Source organism: Panicum virgatum, chromosome 3K (genome assembly GCF_016808335.1).
Source record: "Panicum virgatum strain AP13 chromosome 3K, P.virgatum_v5, whole genome shotgun sequence".
In the NCBI taxonomy this organism is placed as follows: domain Eukaryota; kingdom Viridiplantae; phylum Streptophyta; class Magnoliopsida; order Poales; family Poaceae; genus Panicum; species Panicum virgatum.
In genome coordinates this window covers 9,509,322-9,535,638 of record NC_053138.1, presented here as the reverse complement: position 1 = coordinate 9,535,638, position 26,317 = coordinate 9,509,322, and the positions used below count along the sequence as shown (strand labels likewise).

Below are 26,317 nucleotides of genomic sequence, written 5' to 3'. Positions count from 1 at the left end.
CACTTGTGCGTGCTGTACATGATCTCGCATGTGAGCGCACGTCCAGACGCCGAGGTGCAGATCCTGCAAATCCTCCGGCTGCTCCGCACGGCTCCTCAGGTCGTCGGCGCGTGACGGCATCTTGCGGCAGCCTACCATCAGCGTCGCCTCTCATCTTGGCATCTTTACGGCGACGGCGTCATCTGGTCGGCGCCGGTTTGAACGGGTAGCGTCGGTAATGCCTCCGGCCTCAGCATCTTCGTGGCGGCGTAGTCGTCGGGTCGATGCCGGGCTTGAGCGTGAAGCGCCGGTCGTGCCGGCGCGCACTTCGGTGTCTTCGTGGCGGCGTAGTTGTCGGTCGATGCCGGGCTTGAACGTGAAGGGCCGGTCGTGCCGCCTCGGCGTCTTCGTGGCGGCATAGTTGTCGGTTGATGTCGGGCTTGAACGTGAAGCGCTAGTCTCGCCACGCCACGCCTCGGCGTCTCCACGGCAGGGTCATCGTCGAGTCGGTGCTGCATGTGCAGCGCTAGCCATGATGGTGCCGTCGATGATGAGAAGGTCGACGTCGATGACGCCGCTCCACCGGCAGCCGAGCCGAGGTGGCCGTCGATGATGAGGGGGTGCCGCGCCGCTCCGCCGGCAGCCGAGCTGAGGTGGTTGTCGATGTAGAGGGGTGCCGCCGGCAGCCGAGCTGAGGTGGCTGTCAATGTAGAGTCGGCAAGCTGGACCGGCGAGTCGACATCGTAGCGGTTGATCGTAGACGAATGGCGAGACATCAACATGTACATGGGTGGGCACACCACGTGCATGCTCCTGTAAATGAATGCTCTTATACATACATGCGCATGTAGCTAGCTAGCTTGCTAGCCATACGTGCATTTCTAACAAATACACACACAGACTTGTGCGCGCAGCGGTGCAGATTATCTCTTCGGCTCCATGCGACTTCTCGAGCCGTCGGTGTATCGGCGTCTCGCGACAGCCCTTCATCATGGAGTCGTCCCCGTCTCATCCTGGCATCTCCGCGATGGTCGGCGCAGCAGCGATGTCGTCATCCTCGACGCCGGCTTGGCGTGCAGCGCCGGCGCTTCGACGTCATTGTCGGTGCGGTGGCCGGGCTTCAGTAACTTCGTGGCGACGCCGTTGTCACTGGTTCGGCAGCCGGACCTCGACGCGTAGTGTGGTGTCGCCGCCAGCCGTCTCAGTGTCCTCGCGGCGCCATCGTCGTTGGTCGGCAGCCGGGCTTGACGATGCGGCGTGGTGTCGTCGCCGGCCGTCTCAGTGTCCTCGTGGCGCCGTCGTCGTTGATCGGCAGCCAGGCTTGACAATGCGGCCTGGTGTCGTCGCCGGCCGATGCTTCATCACCAGCTTGGGGTCTGCCGCGCCTCTGAAGACGAACCGGGCGTCATGGCCTTATCCTCCACTCCTTCGACTTGCTTCTCGACCTCTACTCGGCGCCGGCGCAGCTGCCGACTCCGGCTCCTTGCCGACGGCGGACGATGAGGCTGAGGATGGCGAGAGGACAAGGGTCGCCACCGGCTTGGTGCAGACGACGAGGAAGACGAAGACGATGGCTGGCGAGGTCGTCGCCGGTGTAGTGCAGACTTGCGGGCCCGACCAGGAAGACGAAGGTGTAGGCGGACGTGATTCCCTTGTTGACGATGAGGGATGCAGAGGGGATGAGCACGTCTCCGGCAACTCTGAGCGCCAGCTTTCATCTGATAATGGACGGCGAGCTCGACGACGGCAGGCGATCCCTTGACTCCGGCGCGCGGCTTGAACGAAGATGGACGAGCGCGCCTGCCTCCGCTCGTCACAGCGAGCAGGATGTGCTCGGCGTCGTCTGCATCTCCGATGGAGATGGGCTGGGGGCGCTTCTCGCCCCGGGCTCCTTCGGCCGCCCTCCGCTCCTGTCCAGGAAAGGAAGCCCTCTGTACGTGAAGACGTTGTGTCCTTTATATAGGCAGGGATTAGGGCAGCGTGCAGCCCCAGGTCTCCCACCGGGCGCCGCCGGCCTTCAGTTGAGAAAAAGTTGCTTGGCAGACTTATCCGCCCGGCTCTTTGCGTCAAAAATGGAACCACACGCTCCCTGGCTAGCCGGACTCGCTGCACCATGGGCCTGACCAAAAATGCTATGCAGCACACACGTGCGTGATCAAGAAGCTAAGAGGATGATGCACGCACGGACTTCTCTCATTTTGCTATGGGCCAAACACCGAGTTTGTTGCCACGGAGAGAGGGTTCAGGAGGTCTCGACGCTTCAAGAATCTTCTAGGCCACGCCGGCTACCACGTGGGGCCAGCAGCAGCTCGAGATGGCAATATGCATCATACAGACCTTGAATGAGTACACGCCGCTAGTTCAGGCGAAGCATGCACGCACAATTTGCTACATATGCTTACCACCATGCACACATATATGAAGCCTACGAGCTTACTAGCTTTTCTCTTTTTATATTGCTGTTTTTCTCTTCTTGTTTCTCGGTAAAACACTTGAGCTTAACCCTTGACATTTGAATATATCATGACAAAAATACATCAAACACCTACTAGCTTGTAGGTGGCGTTAGAAAGGCTTTGCTAAGTAGGAACGCGATAGCAGTCGAGTGATATCTGGTCACTCGCGAGAGTTAGGGCCATGCTTCTTGTTAGAGTTCTCGAGTATAAACCCGGAAAGAAAGGAAAGTGGAGACCGGACGGAGACAAGTTGAAGTAAGAGTTTGGTATGAATGGGAAGTAAGTCTCCGTCTGTGTCGGTTGAGGACCGTACCGTTATTGGCACATTGATCGAGGCTTAAACAGTACTGACCACATGCCGGGAGTAGAAGGTAGTTGAAACCGGTAAGCTAATTACCTGAATTGCAACGATACTTTGAATCGCGACATGTTATTCTGGGAATGGGATGATGGCGGGTGTTGGAATGTATGTCGCCTCCGGGTTCTCCGGGAGATCGCCGTGAGGGACCCTTCACTCGATTTTTGGCAGACGTGATTCAGACGTCGGGGTGATGATGGGAACAGTTGACGTGTGTGGCCCGACGGGGTTTTCACGTGTCGTGTGAGTTAGGTCCACCTTGCAAGGTTAAATCGGATCGATTCGCCGTCTCTCTCGGATAAGAGAACCTTGATCTCTCTGTCACATCGTAGTAAAGAATGGAAGTGAGAATAGAATAAATCTGTGGATTGTTTTTGCTAAAGGATAACCTGATCCACTATGTGTGCTCTAGTTACTTAGGCGAATTTAGTTAATACTTGATATACTACATGGGGCTAAAATATTGAAAGTAAGGATTCACTGCTATCAGCCTTTCAGCAAAAGAACTCCAGAGCCAAAAAAGTTGTGCATGTCTAGGTAATGGGCTAAGTATACCCAGAGTCGGGTAAGCCTTGCTGAGTATTAGTATACTCAGGGTTGTTGTTGTAACCCTTCTGAGCAGTTTGTGTTCCCGCTGACTTCGAGGAGGTCTGTGCGTCCTGGATTGGACAACCGCTTCCTCCTGGGTGGACCGTCGAGTGGGCCCCGTCTTCTCCGTGAAGATCGGGCAAGTTGGCATCACATCGGTGGGCAGGATGTGGAGCTCACCTTGTATCGTCGTCGTGGTTATCGTATTGTATTTCGAACTCGGTCTTAAACTTCCGCTGTGTTTTGAACTCTGTCGTTTGTACTTAAAGCTTTTATGTAAACCTGTGTTGTAAATTAATTTGAAGATTTCTGTATGCTGGTATCACCTGTGCTCGTCTTCGGGCGGGTTTGCTTGTGCAATTGTGATCCTGGAGTACAGTAGTTTAATCGGGATTTACCCGACAGCCTGTCAGATTACACCGTTTTAAGTGCACAGTAACTTGATTAAGTATTAAGATGATGGTTAGCGCACTTAAGCCGGTTTAATTTGGGCGGTGCTGCTACACTAGCCCGTGCGGGAGCACGGGTTGATAGACTAGTAGTATATAGTACTACCTCCATGTTGATAAAGGAAGTCGTTTTGAGTTTGTCAAGTCAAATATTTTAAATTTTGACTATAAATAAACTTTTTTGGTTTGAGTTTGAAAATATGAAAGGGATGTGGGTAGATTGATCTTGAAATGTAGTTTCGTAAAAGTATATGGCTGTATTTTATAAATTTTTATAGCAAAAAGGTAAGAGTCAAAGTTGTTTTAGGAGACCGTGTTAATGTCCAAAACAACTTCCTTTACCAATCTGGAACTATTTTAGTAACTATTTAGGCAATGACGCAACTTGCAACCAATCCCAACTAGAGTTAGGTTGATACTTTTTTTTTCATCTCTTTCCCCATACTAATATATAAGGGAAAATCAGTTCAGCAGCGAAAGAGCGCGACTTCCGTAAAATACCATAAAAATATTTGCCGAAAGATGCAAATGTTACCTGAAGGTACCATCCCGTTATATTTGTAGACAAAAAACATTGTTTTGACTCTTTTCAGCGCAAAAAGCAGAGATAAAATTACTTTTCCACCCCCTGTGCTGCCGTGAGGTCTCAGTAAGGCCAGCCGGCCTTACTGAACACTACAAATCCCTGTCAGCTATTAAGCACGTCATTAGTAAATCCCTGTCAGCTAATGCAGTTAGCACTGAAGTATATGCCCTCCTCCCCTGCCGGCTTAATACGACAAATGCGGCATATCTCAGAAACTGACGGCTGCCAGCAAGCATCTCAGTTTGGATTTCACTCTTGGATGTTCGAGGTTGGAACAATTCCTTAATCTTAAAAAAATCAGTTTGGATATTATCCTAACTTTAAAAACGATGCACCACATTTCAAAGTTTCGCATCACGGCGTCTCTGAATTTTCAAATGCAGTTGGGGAAATTTTCAAACGCAGTAACTTCAACCAGTTGAGTACGTTCCAGGTCAAACTTTGAATTTACGGGCCCACCAAATGTCTTTTTTTTTCAAACCAATGTAAAAGACAGCGCAAAGGCCACAAGACTAGGGACTAAATGCGAGCACGTCAAAGCACCGGTTTTAAGGTCGATCTATGGTAGTTTATTTGATGATCCAAACACTTGGACTAAACTTAGTTTCATCCCAACTAATGTTTACACTTCGCATTAAAGTTAGTTTCATCTATTTATGTGCTGAAATTGTTTCTCACCTAAAGTTTATTCCATGAGTCTAATGGCTAAAATTTAGTTTCATAATGTTTAATCACCTAAAATTTAGTCCGGACTAAACTTTAGTCCTAGATGATCCAAATTAACGGGACCTGAGTTCCATGCACCTGATAAGAAAAGCCCGATGATTTACCTGCACATCAAGACCATGATTTTGTAGCGAGTATCTGGAAGCTCACGAACCTACCCGCTCAAGTTCAACTAGTATCTTGGAAGCACAACACGCACACGCTACAATTTGGCCAAAATTGCAATGGCACAATCCCAATCCTCTGCTCCCTCCCCGTTTGTTTTTTTAGAAATAGAACTGTTCACAAATTTGATGGCTAATTGAGGGTATTAAATAAACACAGTTTACAAAACTAACTCCAGAACCCTTGTGCTAGAAATCCTGACAGATCTAATAAGATCTTTAACTGCGTGATTAGAGGATGATTAATGTAGCATCACTATAGTTAATTATAATTAATTATTTCATTAGATTTGTCAGAATGCGAGCTGCGTAGAGCGTAGCTATGGTGGATGGACGGCTGGGGACTCGGCTCCCGGCGACAGGGACGGCGAGGACGCGACGCCGTCCTGCGTCGGTCAGAAACAAAGCGCGTGCGCAGGAGCAGGGAAAAGAGACGTACAGGATGCCAAGAGATCTAATTGATCTCCAGCATAACCTCCATTAAACTATCTAGTACATAGTTATATGTTTGATTACAACTGACTTGAAAAATACAAATCCAAACATAAAGCAAACTGCTACAACGTCGTGGGTGCGCTCCCTATCTTCTCTTCAGCCACGATGGCGCCTTTCATACACTCGGCCTACCATAACAAGATTCGTCGCGAAAAATTATTACACTCATTCATAAAGAGATTTTGCAAATATACTTTATTTATTACTCCATGAATGTAAGGTTTTCTTCTAAAAATTTCTAGAAGAGGAACAACCAAACAAGGCTTCTTCAGGTTTACTACTCATCTTCGTCTCTGTCAGTTTGCAATTAATTTTTCCCTACCCCTGCCGGCTTGTATTCTGACAAACGCAGCATATTTCAGAAATGGAGGGCTACCAACCAAGCATCATCTATGAATGTTTGAATACTTGTCCAAACTTAAAAACGATGTGGCAGTGCACTACATTCACAAGTCTCCAATTTCGGCATCTCTGAACACTACACAGTTGGAAATATCCAAAGCCAATCACTTGAACCTGTTCGATTTTTCCAAGTCAAAACACGTGCCCACAGGCATCGATCGATCACTCGATCAGGCCATATCATCCTGCACCGCATTCCGGAACCAAAGGAGCACGTACAGGCGCCGGCCATGGCCACACTCGCATTCGCGGTGCGCCGGAGGGAGCCGGTGCTCGTCGGCCCTGCCGCGCCGACGCCGCGCGAGACGAAGCGCCTGTCCGACATCGACGACCAGGAGACGCTGCGCTCGCAGGTCCCGTTCCTCCTCTTCTACCGTGGCGGGGCGCGCGCGCATGGCGACGGCCGCGACGACCCGGCAGGTGTGATCCGCCGCGCTCTCGGCGAGGCGCTCGTGCCGTACTACCCGCTCGCCGGGCGGCTGCGGGAGGTCGAGGAGCGGAAGCTGGTCGTCGACTGCACCGGCGAGGGGGTGATGTTCGTCGAGGCCGACGCCGACGTGCGGCTGGCGGAGCTGGAGGCGGCCGGGCTGAGGCCGCCGTTCCCGTGCATGGACCAGCTGCTGTTCGACGTGGACGGCTCCGGCGGCGTGCTCAACTGCCCCGTGCTGCTCATCCAGGTGACCCGGCTGCTCTGCGGCGGCTTCGTCCTCGCGCTCCGCCTCAACCACACCATCTGCGACGCCATCGGCCTCGCCCAGTTCATGTCCGCCGCGGCCGAGATCGCCCGCGGCCTCCCCGCGCCGACCATCGAGCCCGCATGGTCCCGCGAGCTCCTGGAAGCGCGCCGCCCGCCAAAGCCGGCGTTCCCTCACCGTGAGTTCGACCCGGTGCCGCCGCCTCCGCCGCCGCCTGGCGACATGGTCATGCGGACCTTCACCTTTGGTCCAGACGACGTCGCCGCGATCCAAAGGGGCATCCCTCCGAAACTCGCGGCCACGACCTTCGAGGCGCTCACGGCGGCCATCTGGCGCGCCCGCACGGCCGCGCTCGAGCTCCCGCCGGACGAGGAGGTGCGCGCGGTGGCCATCGTCAACTTCCGCGGCGTGCCCGAGCTGGGGCTCCCCGCCGGATACTACGGGAACGCGTGCGTGCCCGTGGCCGCGCTGACCACCGCGGGGGCGCTGCTGGCCGGCTCACTGGGCGACGCGGTGGAGCTGGTGCGGGGGACCAAGGCGGCGGTGACCGCGGAGTACGTGTGGTCGGCGGTGGACCTGCTGGTGCTGCGCGGGCGGCCGTTCGTGGCGATGGCGAACCTGTTCCTCGTGTCGGACAACCGGCACGCCGGCTTCCACCGCGTGGACCTCGGGTGGGGCGAGCCGATGTACGGCGGCCCCGCGGCGACGCTGTTCGGGGTGAGCTTCTTCGTCCACGTCGAGAACGGCGGCGGGGAGGAGGGTGCGGTTGCCGTGATGATCGTGCTGCCGCGGCCGGCCATGGACAGGTTCTCGTCGGAGGTGGAGGCGTTGTTGAAGGGCTAGTAGTGTACCCTTGTCCGTTCCGGCATTGTAGGAACTAGAGCAACTAGGAAGTCATAGCCTGGCTCCTGATTCCTCCTTGCTCGGTTGCTCCTTGGTGTGAAAAATAATGTAAGGAAGATTATCATGCCCCTTTTCAATTAGTTGATATCAGTCTTCTTTACGGCCGTAGGTGCTGTACAGTCCCATCTCCATCTAAACGTAGAAAATTTGCCTTCAAGAGCAACATTTCCATGCTGCTGGGAGGTTGATTGAGATGCTTGATTACTTTCTTGGTTCATTGATCTCTTCCTACCGTTTTAGATGCAAAGATGCTAATTAAGAGTTGTGTTCTAGTAAGGCTTCAGTCGAATAAGGGAGCATATTAAGTGCAAATGAATTCCTTTGTCCAAACCGTGCAAACTTCAATCTAGGCCACCGGATTAACATCCAAGGTACATGTGGGATTGAATAAGTTTACAATTAACCGTCTGCCTCTCACTCTTTTGCAAATCCACCCTCCTACTCCCCCTGCGCACCTCCTTGGATGTTAATCCGGTGATACGGATTGAAGTTTGTATGGTTTGCACAAAAGGATTAGTTAGCATAAATCTGTTTTTGCATTGATTAACATGGTAATTCGTTCTAGGTCCTCTAAGCAGACGTAGTGGCTATAAAAATTAGATATGGTATGTTGATCTCCAGGTGAAGTTGCACTTTTGTCAAAAGGTGCTAGACCAACTGATCGAAGCATTCCGGCGGCACCCCACAGGTCTGAGGTTCAAACCCGAGGGTTTTTAGAGAAGTTGCACTTATATGAAGGAAAAGTCAAATGACAAATAACAGTTCTGCAAACAAGCATTCTACACACAAGTGCAATTCGAGAGTATCTAAATATTAAAGGGGTGTTTTTTGCATTGCTAGAACGTGTGTTCCTTCAACAACCTCTCCACCTCCACTGCGAAACGATCCATCGCCGGCCGAGGCAGCACGATCGGCAGGGCCGCGGCGTTCTCCCCGTCACCGTTCCTGACGGCGACGAGGAAGCTAACCCCGAACACCGCGGAGGAGGGGCCGCCGTACACCGGCACGCCCCACCCGAAGTCGACGCAGTGGAACCCTGCGCGCCGGCAGTCCGACACGATGAACACGTTCGCCATGCCCTTGTACGGCCGCCGGCGCAGCACCCCTAGGTCGACGGCGACGGACCGCACGTACTCGGCGGTCACCGTCGCCTTCGCCTCGCGCACCAGCTCCACCGTGTCACCCAGCGAGCCGGCGAGCAGGGCCTCCACGGTAGTCCGCACGGGCACGGGCACGCACGCGTTGCCGTAGTAGCCGGCGGGAAGGCCCACCCCGGGCACGCCCCTGAAGTTCGCGATGAACACCAGGCGCACGTCCTTGTTCGCCGGGAGCTCGAGCGCGGCTGTGCGGGCGCGCCAGAGAGCCGACGTGAGCACCTCGAAGCTGGTGGCGGTGTCCCGGAGGCCCGGCGGGAGGCCGCTCCGGATCGCGCCGACATCGGCCGGGCCAAAGGTGAACGTCCGCAGGACCGTGACGCCGGGCGGCGGCGGCGGCGGCTGCCGCACGGCGTCCGGCTCGGGGCGGGGTAGCGGCGAGCTCGAGCACCGCACCTCCAGGAGCTCTCGAGACCATGCTGGCGACACCGTGGGAGCGGGGAGACCACGGGCGAGCCCCGCGACGGCGGACAGGAACTGGACGAGGCCGATGGCGTCGCAGATGGTGTGGTTGCGGCGGAGCGCCAAGACGAAGCCGCCGCAGAGCAACCGGGTTACCTAGAGATCGAGCGATCATGTTACAACTCTGCAAGCTCATAGTCATGGTGCACGCACGCAAAGGAAGCTGCTAGGTTTAATATAAGTTCAATTCGGAAACACATAGATTTTGCAGAAACTATGTTTTCATGTTTTCAATTCTGTAGGAAATCTTCACAGAATTTCACGGTCTTAATAACGTTACCTGGATGAGCATCAAGGGGCAGTTGAACAAGCCGCCGGAGCCTTGGACGTCGAACAGAAGCTGGCCCGCGCATGGGAACGGTGGCCTCAGGCCCGCCGCCTCCAGCTCCACCAGCCGCACGTCGGCGTCAGCCTCGACGAACATCACCCCCTCGCCGGTGCAGTCAACGACTAGCTTCCGCGCCTCCACCTCCCGCAGCCGGCCGGCGAGCGGGTAGTAAGGCACCAGCGCCTCGGCGAGGGCTCTGCGAATGACGCCAGCTGGCGGCGGCCCGGCGTCGGCGCGCGGCAGGCCCCGGAAGAAGAACATGCACGGCGTCTGTACGCGAAACCCCTCCACGCCGTCGATGTCGGACAGGCGCTTGGTCTCGCGGGGCGTCGGCTCGGCAGGGCCGACGAGCTCCGGGTCGCGCCGGCGCACGGTGAAGGTCAGCGCCATGGCCGCCGTATCGCCGTGTGCTCCTTCGCTTCCCAGTTGACTTGAGGTGCTATACGATGGTTATGCGCTTATGCCCTATGGCAATACAGATCTCGAGCTACGTTTTGACTTATACAAAACGAGCAAGCTGATGTACTTCTTCAAGATGCTTTTGAAAATTTTCTATTGTGAGCTACGTTTTTTATTGTGGTTTTATTTTAAATTACACAGTACAACTCAAACACTCACAACGCACACAACGCAAACCCTACTCCTAGGAGCATCTTCGAAGACTGAGCCGGCAAATTCTCGAGATTGACGAAGTCACCATAGTCGTCTCGCTGTCGACGGGAACATCGCCTACCACTTAATGCACAACGTCGTTAAATCCTAGAATATTCGCTCCCATGGAAAGTCGAACCCATGACCTCAGATGCTACCGAGGCTCTTATAACCACTAGGCTACAGACCCTTTCGCTACTTCTATACAGGTGGCTTGTCAGATATGCTTTTTAAGTATCTGTCATGTCGAATGTTCGGATGTTAATTCGAATGTTTTGATGTCAATTTAATATAAAAATAATTACATAAGTTGCAATTGTATCTCTACACGAATCTAATATAATTAATGCACGATTAGCGGATGGCTACTGTAATAATTAATGGTCAAATTATGGATTAATTTGTCTTAATATATTAATTTACGACTTATAAAATCAGATTTATAATAAATCTATGATTACTGCTCCTAATTGGTGTTTAAACATATGATATGATGGGACTTATAACTTAAACTTAAAAAATCAAATCTAGCCTAATATGCATCTGTCGACAGATTCCAGCTCATGGAAATCGGTTAAATTTTTACACTTTCTTTTTGACTTAGGACCTATTTGAATGGACTAAGATAGAGTGCTAAATTTTAACACATATCTTACACAAGCTAAAGATTTCGAAACTTGACTAAAATTTATTCCACTCCATTAGCACTCTCATTTAAATAAGTTAGTGCTAAAATTTATCTCTATCATCCATTAACGGTTGGATCCAAACAAAATCTTACTCCTCCACATGTAGGATTTCAGTTTCTGTTGGATGAATTTGGTGGGTCTAAACTTCTCATCTCCTCTCACTAACCCTAGCTCTCTCCCAAAAATAAGAACGGAACACTTATTATCCATGAACCATATAATGACAGCTTCAGAATAGCTCTTGAAACATCAGAATATTACAAATAATTTCAATTTTAGCATATAACATGTATAGTGTAACAGTCCAACTTGTGGCTGTTGGGCTGAAGCTGGCCCAGCGCATGTGCTAGGTGCTGGGAGCACTAGCAGCAGCTAGTGAAATAGTTTCATACTGCCTAGGCAAGACCACAAGAGGAGCTATAATAACTTAAACTAGGTGGGCTACACGTGCATTTGCACGGCTAGATATTATATAGGGTTACATTTGCGCAGAGGCGAACCATATTGTGGAACTCTAGCGGCAAGTCCTATATATTGTTTTTATGAAGTCAACATGTTCTCCTCAAATGAGTTTTGTTTAGATTTTTTAAAAAGGTAAATCTGTCTCATTTATGAAAATGTGATGATGACATCAACTTGTTTTCCTCATATAAATTTTGTTTAGATCTGCGATTAACGTATTTATGTGCCGCATGTTACGTACAATGGTTGCGGTGAGCCTGGCTAATAAGATAAAGGGTATTTTTGACTAACTTTATTATAATGACAGTTATGGGTAATTTAAATTTCTCTTATTTTCTCGTAAGATGTATTTTTGACTAATTTTATTATAATGGTAGTGGTGAGTAATTTAGATTTTTTTTTTCTTTTTTCCGATTAATGTGGGAATTTCTAGGGCTTGAGAGCGAACGTGGAGCCTCCGTTTGTTGGTCAAATAATAAAATAATAGAAGATAGATAGCTGATTTGAGGAAGCTAGTGAATTTCGGTTGTAACCTTTTGTGTGAATCAAGGACAGAAGCGCAAAAAGATTAATTAGTAGATGTGGTTCAGTGGCTGAGTGCTACATATTTATTTTTTTAGAGAGGATGGCTGAGTGTTGCTGGCTGCTCTGCTTTGCGTTGCAAGCAGGGCCGTGTTTGGCTACCAGTTACATCAAAATTACACAAAAAGACGAATGTCTGTATGGAGTACTAAATGAAGTCTATTTGCAAAACTTTTTTAGGGATGGGTGTAACTTTTCGTAATGAATCTAGTGACGGTAATTAATTGATGATTTGCTACAGTGATACTACAGTAACCATCTTCTAAACTTGCGATCAAAGGTCTCATTAGATTGGTCTCGCGAATTTACCAGGAGTCCTGCAGGTGGTTTTGTAATTAGACTTATTTAATACTCTAAATTAGTGATCAAAGATAAGGAAAAATTTCGCGAAATTTTTTCCATCCCAAACTAAACATTGGCCCTGGGGCTTGGGCCGGCAGCCTAATCGATGGAAGGAAGCACTGACGCTGCTAGAGAAATCCAATAGATCGATGGACGCGTCCGGTACGTCAAGCGGTGGTCGTGCCGGTTCTCCGAGCTCGAGACTCGACGCGTGGGCGCGACGGATGCGAGCCTCCCGCCACGTCCCTCCCACCTCCCCGGCCACGCGCCCGCGCCTGCCGGCGTCGCCCCCTTGTTTAAATTCCCCCGCGCCACCTCGCGTCTCCCTCACCGTGCCATGCGCGCGCTGCTCCTCTTCCACCAGCTCCTCCCAAGATCACCACACCTTCTCCGTCCATCAGCCAGTAGTAGTAGAGGAGCCGCGCTCGATTCCTTCGCGGCCAGGCCTTGGGGTAGTAGAGCTAGGGCGATCAGGCCGTCGCCGCCGCCGCCGGTCCGCGCCATGGCGTCGCAGCAGCAGTTCCCGCCGCAGCAGCAGGGGTCCCAGCCCGGGAAGGAGCACGCCATGGACCCCCGGCCGGAGGCCATCGTCCAGAACTACAAGTCGGCGGAGAAGCTCAAGGGCAAGGTGGCTCTGGTGACCGGCGGCGACTCCGGCATCGGGCGCGCGGTGTGCCTGTGCTTCGCGCTGGAGGGCGCGACGGTGGCCTTCACCTACGTCAAGGGCCACGAGGACCGGGACGCCGAGGAGACGCTGCGGGCGCTGCGCGGCATCCAGTCCCGCACGGGCGCCCGCGTCCCGATGGCGGTGCCCGCCGACCTGGGCTACGAGGAGCACTGCCGCCGCGTGGTGGAGGAGGTCGCCGGCGCCTACGGCGGGCGCATCGACGTGCTGGTGAACAACGCCGCCGAGCAGTACGAGCGGCCGTCGCTGGCGGAGGTGACGGAGGCGGACCTGGACCGCGTCTTCCGCACCAACATCTTGTCCTACTTCCTGGTGACCAAGCACGCGCTGCGGCACATGGGCGAGGGCGGCAGCATCATCAACACGTCGTCGGTGAACGCGTACAAGGGGAACAAGACACTGCTGGACTACACGTCCACCAAGGGCGCCATCGTGGCCTTCACCCGAGCGCTGGCGCTGCAGCTGGCGGAGAAGGGCATCCGCGTGAACGGCGTCGCGCCGGGGCCCGTGTGGACGCCGCTCATCCCGGCGTCCTTCGGCAAGGACAAGGTCGGGCAGTTCGGCTCCGAGGTGCCCATGAAGCGCGCCGGCCAGCCCGCCGAGGTCGCGCCCAGCTTCGTCTTCCTCGCCAGCGAGCAGGACTCGTCCTACATGTCCGGACAGTTCCTCCACGTCAACGGTACGGTGTATATATGTTGTAGTACACACATATACTATATATATAGTATGTATATATACAAGTACATGTTACATATAGGCTGTGTTTCTACCCCTGAAAAACGGGTAGAAAAAGTAACATCGGACATTGTAGCACATTTTATTTGTTTGTGGTAAATATTGTCTTACAATGATCTAACTAGGCTCAAAAGATCCGTCCCGCAATGTATATTAAAATTATGCAATTAGTTTGTCATTTGCTATATTTAATGTTTCGATGTGATTTTGATGTTGATGGAAAGTTTGGAGTTTTTGTGAGATCTAAACACACCCATAGTTGACTGACTTGTGGACATACATGTCGTGCATGCGTGGATTTGCAGGAGGCGTCATCGTCAACGGCTAGAGAGGAGCCGCAGGCCGGGGAGCTCGAGGGTCGCCGGCGATGTCGTCGTGTCGCCATGGGAGCGAGGAGTCCTTTTGCTGTGTGTGTCGTGTCGAAGTTCGAAGGGAAGAAGTGACACGTGTGTACTACTCACGTGTGTCCGGGACTCCGGGTAGTGTCAGTGTACGTGCAGACGCTACTAGCTGTAGTGGGGTCGGCCAGTGCGCCGTGATCTGAGCGCACAGCACGTGTAAAAAGCGAAGGGATGTGCATGAATAATAAATATATGCGTGCGTGAAGCCTCCGTGGCAATCTTCGTAATATCGATCTCGTGCTGTGTCTATATTTAATTTATATACCACCCTCCACCGTGTCGAACGGCAAACTAAACTACTAACACCAGGTGCAGTTAAGTGCAGTTAGGGGTGGTCAAATTTGATTTAAATAATTTAAAGGTTGGGCCCTAAAAGAACGAGACTTTAATCTTATACAAAATTTTATATTAAAAATTAAAGGGCCAAGTTGGGTATACAATTTTGAGCTAAAAGAATTAAAGAAAAAAGCTAAAAGAATTAAAGAAAGTGACCACTAGGAATTAAAGGGACACTAGAAATTAAAGGGTCAAGTTGGACTGAAATTACCACTAAAGTTATGGCTCATTACCATCTCTAAATGCAGTGCAGATAGGCGATATACTTGAAACGGTTTTAGACTTCCAGCTCCGATTGGACTCCCAGCACCGATTTTGCTGGTTGTTTTTACGGACGTAAGTTAACAATACCATAGAAACAGTCCCCTTTTCTAAAGAGGGATAGATAGATGACGGTAATATATTTTGAAGATGATGTTGAGTTCTAGGCATGCGCAACCCCTAGTCAATTGCCTGTGAGGTTTGGAGCATTCGTTTCCAGGATAAGCTGTATAACTCTGATAATCTTCTATTTGTTGTAATTCTCTTTTACGTGACACTGTTACTGATTATTCACTTATGATGTCTCTATATGTATGAAACTTGATCCTGTCATACATATACCTATGGTTGTTTTTACGGACGTAAGTTAACAATACCATAGAAACACCCCCTTTTCTAAAGAGGGATAGATAGATGACGGTAATATATTTATTTAAAATGAAATGAGTATTATATATCCATTAATGATATTTTCTCTAGGAAAATATTGCCGCTTCGGCTACGAATGACCATCCACTGTGCATGCGAGTTTTTTTTTATGAAAGCATACCTGTATTAAAAGTTAAGGAAGACGTACAATACTATTACAGATACACCATACAAAGATACAGAGGACAACTGTCCCACCCATCTTGTAAAAGACCCTCAAGAAAAAAGAAATTACACCCAAGTCCCCAGACCTCTTGCAAGCCGAAAGCTCCAGACGCGACCACCGAAGATCGCCAGTTCCGGCCGCCGCCGCCTAGATCGGAGGGAGCACCTTCGCGCGAATGCTTTGACAAGCCGCAACAGACACTCGTCCCTAAGAACGAGATAGTGCCAACGCCGAGAAGCCCATCGGCCGGGGCCGCACCCCGAGCACCCTCGATCTTGGACCGAAGCTCGCCGCTGCCGCCGACCGCCATGATGGGAACACGAGCCCGATCCAACCACCAGTCATCCACGAGACCAACAGCCACCTCCGCACCTTCAATGCAGAAAGCCGGCGACCTCGTCACTCCTCGAGGACGACGAACCGCTGCCGACGGACTCCTATACAGAGACTCCACACGGGGAGACCCTCCTCCACGAGCTCGTCGCCGGCACCGGAGCGGAGTACCAGCGAGGCGAGCAAGAGCCCGAAAGAACCTTATTCCTCGACGCCGCCGCTGGAAACCAAACCCTAACCCTAGGCCAACCGGGACCACCACCCCCGACCGGGAGGAGCACAGCGGTCTGCCGCACCTCGCGAAGCCCAGGGGGCCATCAGAGGTGAGGGAGACCACCGGCTCCGCCGGCGGGGACCAAATTGCCCGCTCTCGCCCCTCTCAAACAGTAACTGGGAGAGTTCGAGAGAGAGGAAGAGCTCCTTACTGTGCATGCGAGTTGCGAGGGGAGGAAAACAATAGTAAAACCAAAACATGGGCCGTCGCCGCCCGTTTCTCCTCGTCATTAGCAGGCCTGGCCCGCTACACAAGTTTAGGGTTAATACATAATTTCTCCTACCTAGCTACCTACTACACCGCTGCTCAACTTCTGAATTCCTCCCCCCGCATGCACAGTGGTGCAGCCCTCGGAGACGGGGCGAGACGAGGCGCCGGCCACCGCGCTGATCGATCTCGGCCCCTCTCTCTCCCGGTACGCCCCCTGCCCCCACCTCTCCGAGCAGAGCTTTTGGGTTATTCCTCGGTTGCGTCTCGCCATTTCCGCCTTCGGTTACTAGTTTTGTTTCGTCGCGGGCGTCCGAAATCGATTGCAACGGGTATTGGGGAATCTCTCGTTTGGTTGGAGCCCTGGGGAGGAATTGCCTGCAGGGTGGGGATCTGCCTGTAGCTTGTTTGGTTCCCTGCCTGGCGCAGGCTGCTCGTCCAGGGCCGGGCAGTCGAAATCGATCGGCCGCCTGGCGGCTGGCTGCCTAGCTCCATCATCAGGCAGAATGCAGTAGCACCTCTCTCCCTCCGTGCTATCTGGCTTCGACGATGCGCGAGAGTCGCCGCCGCCGCAGTCGCACCCATGGTAAGTAAGTTGGTCACCGTCCTCTCGCTTGCCCGCGTTCAGACCTGCAAGCCAGACCACTAGTCTTGAACATTTTCGACCAGAGATGCTCCAAAATCTTCCTGTTGTCGCGACAATAAGAACGGCAAGAAAGGTCGGGGGGTTTGACCTGTCACGGAAAAGGCAGAGGAGGTGATACGTCGAATCAAGGCGTATGTTGCTGTTTTACGTTTTCTAGCTTTCAATGGGCACCTTGTTTCTTTACGTTATTTTCCAGGTAGATGTGATCAACCAAACAGCATTAGCCCGTGCGTGCCTGACAAGGCAATATTTAAGAAGTTCTCAGGCCATCCCCACGCAATGTTTTCACCCAGGCAACTTGTCCAGGATCCCAATGAAACGCCTCTAAAACTAAAACGGTGAACTTTTTTTTTTGCGAGAATAGGGAGCATCGTTTCTGTTGCTGATTACTACATGTGTTTTGTGCCCCTAGATTGGTAGCTGGAGATAGATGGAATTTCTTCTTCCTTTCAAGATTGGCGATCTCGCGGAATACAAGTGCTTCCTGACCGGTTACAGGGGTGCATGGTTTCGCTGCAAGGTCAGGCCCTTTTTCCTTGCCTTTGATTTCTTCAGCTATTGTACCTTGTTTGCATTTGTTTTAGTATGTTTAAACTGTTGATTTTCAAGTTATCTCTCCTCAGCTTTCACGTTAACATGATTTTCCCTTGTCGCACCATGCATCTCATGAACCACACATGAACATCTAGCTGTAGTTTATTAATGTTCCACATACATAAGTACAGCACCATAATGAATCGTAGATGAATCTTTAGTTTATTTTTGATGGACAAAAGTAGAGCATGTGGATTAACTAAATGCAGCTATTTTTCAGGTACTTAATAAGCGTGTCAACGAGTCTGCTGGTTACCTGGAATATTACTTGGAGTATATTGACTATACAAGTGAAGGTAAGCCAAGCTTTATGCCTTTATCTTAGTTCTCTTGTGTTTGAAAAAAAAAAAACTCGACCGACGGGGGAAGATCGCCCCCACAGTGTTGCATAAGAAAGAAATCTCAGCCAAGCCGGCCGAGAAAACCCACCGGCTTTCACCCTGTAGGGAATGTTTTTCTTTTCAGGAGTAATGCTAAAATTGTTAATATTTCATACTTCTGATATCTATGTACCTTCCTTTCTTGTACAACCTATCTATTCCTAATGATTAGAAGATGGCCTTAGATGAACACAAAGGAACCACAAGCACTTATGCACTTTGGCATCTATTGTTGAAAAGAACTTATCTAGTCCCCTTCCCTGCTTGTATTGTTGAAAAGAGCATATGAATAACATTAGTCATTAATTATATGCACCCTATGTTCACTCCCCTTGTTGCTTCCTTGCAGAGAAGGAATGGGTCCAGGTCTTCGAAAAGAACCCAGCGAGCTCCAATAAAAATTCAAGAGAGAGTATTCAACTCATGATAAGGCCTTCTTTTCCTCAATGGTGTTATGGACACGAAGTTCCTGAGCAGTTCCCAAATAGTGATGTCACAGCAATTGTTGATGAAGCTTGGAAAGTAGGTGATCTGGTTGATTGGTTGAATGAAGGTTGTTATTGGTCTGGGACAATTACTAAGTTACTCAATGAAGATACGGTGGAGGTACGCATCTGAGCTACCATTTGACTAGAAGTTACCTGTTACGCTCATTAATTTGCATGTGATTCCCATGTGCATGTACTGTGTAATACATATGACCTAGCCTATACTTGTCCAACTAGTTAATTCCTGCTATTTCTTTTCTTTTGATGTTTTAGAACTGCAGAAGTTTTTTCTTTCTTTACATGATACATAGGACTTCAAGCTATGAAAATCATATATAAATGACTAAAGTGTCCCTGCCTCATTTACTGTGTAGGAAGATGTGATCTCTGTGTTCCTTGGTCAGTGTGGTTAGTTTTAGTTGATTACAATGGGTCATTTATGTGATGAATGTACCTAGCAAGGTCGTAAAATACATCTTTGGAGGCTGTTTGCATTAGGAATTTAATATGAAATAGTTCAGTTCTTGTTAACCTTTTACAACATAATGTAACATTCGAGAATGAATTATTTATAAGTTGAGCAAGCAATGGTTTTCCTTTTATTCGTATGCACATTTGAATTTTAAAAGTTGCAAACAATCACCATTTGTAGTACTTTTGCAAAAGTGTACAATGTGAACACATTGGCTGGAATAGTTAATTGATGCCTTGCATTCAGGGATCCATTTTGGGTTTCCTTTTTTTTGTAGTTATGAGTAACATTTTGGGTCGGGGTGGCACCAATTGAGGAGAAACTTATCCAGCATCGGCTGAGATGGTTTGGACATGTCCAACGAAGGCCTCCTGAGGCGCCGGTGCGTAATGGGGTTCTTGAGCGGGTCGATAATGTAAAGAGGGGTAGAGGTAGACCTAAACTGACGTGGGATGAGTCGGTTAAGAGAGACCTTAAGGATTGGAATATCTCTAAAGAAATAGCTTTGGATAGGAGCGCTTGGAGACTAGCTATCAATGTGCCTGAACTTTGAACTTATTTCTTTCGGGTTTCATCTCTAGCCTACCCCAACTTGCTTGGGGAAAAAGGCTATGTTGTTGTTGTTGTTGTTGTTGTTGTTGTTGTTGTTGTTGTATGAGTAACATTTTATTGTTTGATCATTATCTTTTGATGCCTTTTGTGGCTTTTTAGCAAAGAACAGCTCCTTATAGAATATATCCACACCATATTGAACATCTGACTGCAGGTAAAGCTGCTGGCACCTCCCATAGGTGAAGGCAAGCGTTATCATGCTAATCGTGATGACCTGAGGCCTACCCTTGAGTGGTCCCTAATAAATGGTTGGACCGTACCTCTTTCACAGGTAACCAATGGGTTGCAAATTTTTAAGCTTTCAAGTTTTTAGATGCTAGAATATAATGAGCATAGGTGACTCATGATCACTCTTCAGGATAGCATGCATTTATTGTCTATTATAATGAGGTGCAGTTTGCAGCCCAATTTATTGTCTATAATATTTATATCCATCTAATAATATGTTTATTTTAATGTTACCAGGCAAATAAAAAAAGATGGCATGCTGCTCGTCTACTTCGACATTCTAAATCTGGTACTGCGTACTAATCTCATGTGGATAAGTCACTGTGATGGTTGAGCATTGAGAAACGGTGATCCTTTAGAATTTCCATTTTCGGACAAAAAAATAATGGTTAAATTATAGACTACTAGTATTTCTTGTATCTGCATGCTGCCATCCAAAATTAGCTAATTGCTTAAGTCCTACTACAGATGAGGAAATGATTTTTTTCACTACTAGACCAAAATGGTGTTGCATTTCATCTTTCTGCATAGACCATGTGTATATAAACTTACATTTTGAGCAGTCTGAAGCATAGATTCCTCAAAAGGAAAGGAACTCGGGTGCTCAAAACTTGAAAGTTGAAACTCTTTTAGAGGCTTTCCTGAATCTCAATTTGAAAATAAAAATTAACCATTTATTATGTTGTGCATCATGTAACTCCTAGCTCCTTATCAAACCTGTGAAATTAGTTTACTCCATTTGTCATCGTTTTTGCCCTTCTTACAGTTCTTGTGTGGTAACCTGTGAAAAACAAAATATAAAACTTGACAGTGATGCCACTTCCTGCAAATTATGTGTATTACTATGTTGGTACCATGTTCATTGATGTCTCTGAATGTTTGCAGAATCAGAGAAGAGCACAACATATGACCAGTCATCGTCAGATGATGAATATGGTGATAGCAGCGGAGGCGTGCAGCTATCAGGATGCGCAGCTTCGAGTACATCCCAGGGAGGTCCTGTCGCCCTGGCACCTCCATCAGCCACAAACAGTGCTTCCAGCCCAAAGGCTCAGAAGTATGGCAATCTCCCTTCCGCAGAGATCCTGAAGCCAAGCTCAACATCCAAATCACCAGACCCCAGCCATGGCACTGAATCTGCTACAACCAGCAGGCAACCTTATGGTATCGGAGTAACTGGCCACCAAGAATTGGGTACGGAAATCTCAAGCAAGCAAGAGCAGGACTGGCTGGTAAAAGCTGAGGCTGATGATGATGGTCAAGACGAGTTTCTGGAGAAGCTGGACGCGGTTGAAGCCAAACTCAGTCACCTCATGAAGCGCACACAGATGGAACAGAAACCCTGAGCCGAAGTGCTGGCTTTCTGCCGCGCCGTGGGTCATCGAAGTATGATGCGTGAGGCAAATGAAGTGGGGCTTAGAAGGTGCATCTTCACCCGGGGCCATCGAGTGCCTGTTGTTGCTGAATGTTGGTGTTGTATACCGTGGCTATAGACTCTGGTGCTGGCGTGCTGCATGTTGTTGTGAACTGTTCCTGGCGAGTTGTTTGTTGTAGAAGCAGGAGAAGGTAATCCAGCTTATAGTTGCTGTTGAGCCATAAGTGGTAGATGAACTCATAAATGCGTCATTTTGTAGAAGCTGAGGGGAATGCATTGGTGAGAACAACATTTTGGATATGTGGTGACATCAATTCATCATTACTATTTACTCCCTCTTTTACGTTTGTTCACCTGGACGTTCGAAACAAGGATTCCACGCAGGGAAATGCAAAACTTACCTGTATCAATACTGCACTTCATCTTGCGTACAAGATATCTGACGCCACGACAGTGCATGGTGCAACACAGCGAGCAAGTTGACGTACAAGAAATAGATGACGATAATTAAAAGGCATCATTTTCCCTAAGTTCGTCAGACACTGATTGTTCGATCAGCTTTGCCTCAAACGGTGAGGTGCAATAACAAACAACTACAGACAGGAGCAAGGTGCGCATGAACATCCAATTCCAACACATAACTAGTTAAGGTCAAAGATTTAAAGGATCCACGGTTACAATTGTCTCAAACTGGCATGTAAAACATAGTGTTAAACACAACTCCATCGACCAGAAGCGAAAGTATCATACAACTACCATGGTCACGAAATGAAAACAGCAGGGTAGCAACCATCAGACTCCAGTGATACACCAAGCAATCTGCAATCCCCAGAATTCTTGCACTACTTCATCAATCCTAGTGAGTTCAGGACATGCTGGGGAAACATCAGTACCTTCTCTTGGGTGGGGTCCTAGAACGAGCTCTTGATGGAGGTCTGACAAAAACACAAACGTGTCAAATAAAATCAGTAATATTTCATTTAAAGTCAGGTGAGTAGCGAGCATCAATGAAACAGCTGAAAGTGGAGATTAATAACAATGGAGCCAGAAGCAAATGGAGGCATATATACATATAATCAGTTTTATTGATGCAAGCCAAACAATATCTCTACCTTGGAATCATAAACAAAAAAAAAACTAACAGATAAACCTGCTTCTTTTTTCCCCTACTAAAATTGGACAGGAAAACAAGAAAAAAAATACCTCTTTTGAGAATTTCTGCGCTTAGCAGGGCCACTGCTAAATGCCCAATCAACGCTTATTATTTGTCCATAAAGCTCAGTTCCATCCAGTTCTTTTATTGCAGCCTGAGCTTCTTCAAAGTTCTCGTATTCAATCAAAGCGTACCCCTGTACAGAGCCAGGGGAGAAGAAAAAAAACAATGCTTGAGATTGTGCAAACAAAACATCTATTTTAAACAACAGAAACCAGATCTGAAAGTATTCGATAAGATATAATTGCATAAAAGTGCTTCCACCCTAAGTTATTCACTAGTTGCTATTAAGGAATGCTTTCAGGAATTATGTTAAGTACTGTTATCAAACTCTAAAATAAGGGTTATTAAGTGAGCAGGCTTAAAAAGTATAGGTAACAGAAAACAAACCTTGACAAATCCAGTACGACGATCCAAATTCAAATGCAGGTTTCGGACCTGCCCAAATTCTCGGAAAGCATTGTGAAGGTCATCTTCTTGTGCTTCTTCGTGAACTCCAGTGACCAGCACAATCCATCCTTCAATTGCTGTAACGAAAGACCAAAATATACATTAGCTCAAAGTGAAACCACCAATTATCATCATCGAAGTAGAAATTTCTTCCGAAAAAGTTAAAAAAAATCTGTAATTGCAATTATACAGTGATCATTATATCATAGTCCTTTGAAAAATAATGTGATCAATATGCTTTATTTTACAGAAAACACAAGCGGAGTATATTATAAAACACATGCAACCAATCCTGATTCAATTGGATAGATTGTTTGAAAGGAAGTTTAACAAATTTTATGATGTAGGTGGATGCATCAAAATTAACTTGAACTAGAAAGTTTTGAGATTTCATATTCCCAATCATGCACTGTTAAAGGTAAAAGTGAGGTATGAGGAAAAAATCGAAGCAAGGGGAAACAACAAAAACAAAATGTTAACAAATGTTGTGACTTCATGGGAACCAAAACTTCAGAATTATATAATTAAATGATGGTGTATAACAGTAGTCAGATTGAGAATAACTCCATTTATAGCTACAAAAAATATAGAACCTTTTAATTTATAACCCCAGGCCATCACTAACAACTAACAAACTGATCGGTGCCTTGAACAGTCATCGGCTCACTTCAAAAAACAATCTCTAAAGTATCAGAAAGAACTGATAACCAATAGGTAAAAGGAGAACATAATACTACAGTGTACAGACAGTACAATACGAGTCACATAACCAATCTGCTCATAAAGGCAACCAAAATTTCAATTGGAAATAATCTCAAGACAAGAAGCCCCACGCCAAATCCTAGAACAATGAGACTAGTCCATGTTTCATGCGGCAACTCAATTCGAACTTCATTGATCTCGACTAAAATCAGTAAAATAATGAGGGGGGAAAAAGCATGGAACCGAGGCTATATTTGCCTGGTACTATTGACTGCAGTCAGCTCAGATTACCGAAAAGTTCAACTTTCGCATTCAGATTGCCAGCTGAAAATTGGACATCCCTCGCAGCAAATCTATGGAGCCAGACAACGTACTAGCTTACATTGGGCACTACGACAAAGTCCAGAACCCTACTTCCCCAAGTACATTGCCAGAAAAATAATTGTTGGAACCAAATCTAGAGGGGGAAAAAAGAAAGAGACGAGACGCACATCGGATGGGTGCCGGGCCGCCGCCGGAGCCGAGCGAGTCGAAGTCGGCGCGCCCCCCAGCGCCGAAGCGCGTGTCGCGGGGGGCGGATGAGGAGTTTGGGTCGTCGCGGAAGCCGCGGCCCTTGGTCTTACGCGGCGCGTCGTCGCCCGCGATGGTGGAGCGGAGTCGGGACGCGGGGGCGGGGGGCGGCGCGGGCTCCGCCCCGGCGTCCTCGTCCATGAGGTCGTCGTCGTCGAGGTCGAAGTCGACCACCTCCACGTCGGCGTTGGTCACGGCCGCCATCGCCGCCGCCGCCGCCGGGGATTGGGTTGGATCGGGTTCAGGGAGGAGGAGGGTTTGGGGGTTTGGGGGTTTGGAATCGCGAGTCGGTCGGGCTACGGATTTTTCAAAGACACCCCTGAGATATTTCTATACATGTACTCGACACCTCTGACGGAGTATATTTCAGTAGTTCTTTTCCTTTCCGGTTCCGGTTCAGGTTCAGGTAGGCTTTTGTGTCCTCAGCAAAATAAAGAGTACTACCAAATCGGTCAAATCCGTTTGATACTTAGGTCAATTGCGCGTGGCAAATATTTATGCGATTCTGAGTGAACAATTTGTGTTAATAATCTACTTCATCTCAAAAGAGTATTTTGTTAGGGTTAGGGATAAACTTCATAACAACTGGTGGCCCTTGCAACCTCAAGCCGACTCGTCGTGTTAGGCTGTCGAGCTCATTAATTGCATGCATCCGTTATAAATTATAGGTCATTTGAATTTTTTAATCTTAAGTTTGATCACCTGTTATATTCCAAAAACCTATACAAATATAGTCAAATTTAAGTTATTCTTGAAGAACTTGTATTGATAAAGCAAGCCACAACAGAAAAGATAATATTTTGCACAAAATTTTGAATAAGACGAATGGTCAAACTTAAAATCAAAAAAAATAAATGACCTATAATTTAGAACGGAGGAAGTACATAGAAATCTCCAGATGTGGCAACGTTAAGCGCCTTGAACAAGCAGAAACTTGGTGTTTACGGGGCCCTACTAATAGCATACAAGGGATGATCTTTTAAGGTAATAAAGAGTTATAGGTCTAAAACGCCCCACATGTAATTAACATTGGATGGCTGAAAAATCAGGTGAGATGGATCCAGATGCTAAATGCTACTCCCTCCGTTCCAAATTATAAGACATTCCAACAATCTTGGAGAGTCAAAGTTTTTTATGTTTGACCAAAGTTATATAATAGAATAATGACATTTATTATATAAACTAAGTACCATTAGATTTTTTATTAGTTATATTTTTATAGTATATCAATTTGATATCATAAATTTTTATATTTCTCTCTATAAGTTTGGTCAAACTTGAGATTGCTTTGACTCTCCAAAATTCTTGGGATGTCTTATAATTTGGAACGGAAGGAGTATAAAATTGGTACGGATCAGGATGAGAAATTATGTAGTATAGGAACATATATATCATTATAAGTTCTACACGTGGTAAGACCTGAAAACGGTGGTAAGATTTGAATACTTTGTAATTTGGTTACGATAAATAATGAAATTCGGGGCGGGGGTGGGGTGTGTGTTGGGGGGTATGGTGGGAAAAAGTTCTGCACGAAAGTTATCCAATTGTTTGGATTAACTAGCATAGACGCACGTGCGACATGCACGTAAGTTAAAAAATCTAATTAACTTATGATTCAAAAATACTTTTTATCTCCTTATGTTGACAGATGGCTCTATAATATGCTTCAAAGAACTCATGTCGTTCCTTATTATTCCATGAGTAAAATGCACTGTGGGCACCTGAACTAGTAGCGCTGTGTCAAATAGGTCCATGAACTTAGAAACCAGACATCTAACCCCTCGAACTTGCGAACCCGTTCACCCTAGGCCCTGCCCGGTTTTGCATGGCACTGTGCGGCCGAGATTTGCTACAGTGACTCCAGATTTGCTACAGCAACCGTGGTTTTGTTTTTCCCTTTTCTAATTTATTTCGGCTGAATCTTCAAAAAATCATAACTCTTCGATACGACATCGGATGAAGATGATTTTTATATGAAAATTGTAGCCCTCGACCTCGACGAGATCTACAAATTTTTCGTTTTAAATTTTTTCATTTGACGATGTTAAGGTGTTCAAAAAAATTATATAAAATTACAGCACCATAATAATCGCGTACTTTTGCTTGTCGCATTAGAAAATTAATATATTTTTTGTTTGTTGTCAAATGAAGACACTTTGTATACCAAATTTTTAACACTTTTAATGATCTAGATTCTTGTAGTTTTGAGTTTTTGCATTTGAAGTTGTTAAGATGTTGATAAAACAGTATAAAGCCGCAACGTCTTTCGCGTACTTAATATGCTGCTTT

The 26,317-nt window shown here is 47.8% G+C and overlaps 5 protein-coding genes across 6 annotated transcripts; 3 read left to right on the top strand and 2 right to left on the bottom strand.

Annotated features, from left to right (window-relative positions):
- The first annotated feature begins 6,325 nt into the window (after positions 1 to 6,325).
- LOC120697395 (benzyl alcohol O-benzoyltransferase-like) lies at positions 6,326 to 7,886 on the top strand. The gene has a single exon (XM_039980604.1). It carries the CDS (start codon positions 6,434 to 6,436, stop codon positions 7,739 to 7,741), a length of 1,308 nt encoding a protein of 435 aa, XP_039836538.1. The 5' UTR covers positions 6,326 to 6,433; the 3' UTR covers positions 7,742 to 7,886.
- Positions 7,887 to 8,534: 648 nt separating this feature from the next.
- Positions 8,535 to 10,151, bottom strand: LOC120701212 (benzyl alcohol O-benzoyltransferase-like). The gene is made up of 2 exons (XM_039985348.1): positions 9,698 to 10,151; positions 8,535 to 9,513 (listed from the first exon to the last, which is right to left on the bottom strand). The coding sequence occupies exons 1-2, from the start codon at positions 10,133 to 10,135 to the stop codon at positions 8,638 to 8,640; spliced, it is 1,314 nt and encodes a 437-aa protein (XP_039841282.1). The 5' UTR covers positions 10,136 to 10,151; the 3' UTR covers positions 8,535 to 8,637.
- Positions 10,152 to 12,792: 2,641 nt separating this feature from the next.
- Positions 12,793 to 14,518, top strand: LOC120701211 (glucose and ribitol dehydrogenase homolog). Its single transcript, XM_039985347.1, has 2 exons — positions 12,793 to 13,835; positions 14,197 to 14,518. Exons 1-2 carry the CDS (start codon positions 12,809 to 12,811, stop codon positions 14,217 to 14,219), a joined length of 1,050 nt encoding a protein of 349 aa, XP_039841281.1. The 5' UTR covers positions 12,793 to 12,808; the 3' UTR covers positions 14,220 to 14,518.
- Positions 14,519 to 16,369: 1,851 nt separating this feature from the next.
- LOC120697394 lies at positions 16,370 to 21,431 on the top strand. 2 transcript variants are annotated; one of them, XM_039980602.1, is made up of 7 exons: positions 16,370 to 16,506; positions 17,357 to 17,464; positions 17,759 to 17,834; positions 18,268 to 18,524; positions 19,645 to 19,761; positions 19,956 to 20,007; positions 20,604 to 21,431. In XM_039980602.1, exons 2-7 carry the CDS (start codon positions 17,375 to 17,377, stop codon positions 21,062 to 21,064), a joined length of 1,053 nt encoding a protein of 350 aa, XP_039836536.1. In that variant the 5' UTR covers positions 16,370 to 16,506; positions 17,357 to 17,374; the 3' UTR covers positions 21,065 to 21,431. The 2 variants fall into 2 exon arrangements, with proteins under 2 accessions (XP_039836536.1, XP_039836537.1); XM_039980603.1 differs by lacking the exon at positions 16,370 to 16,506 and adding an exon at positions 17,236 to 17,282.
- Positions 21,432 to 21,704: 273 nt separating this feature from the next.
- On the bottom strand, positions 21,705 to 24,557 carry LOC120697392 (RNA-binding protein Y14A-like). The gene is made up of 4 exons (XM_039980601.1): positions 23,950 to 24,557; positions 22,697 to 22,833; positions 22,297 to 22,442; positions 21,705 to 22,028 (listed from the first exon to the last, which is right to left on the bottom strand). Exons 1-4 carry the CDS (start codon positions 24,230 to 24,232, stop codon positions 21,980 to 21,982), a joined length of 615 nt encoding a protein of 204 aa, XP_039836535.1. The 5' UTR covers positions 24,233 to 24,557; the 3' UTR covers positions 21,705 to 21,979.
- Positions 24,558 to 26,317: the final 1,760 nt, after the last annotated feature.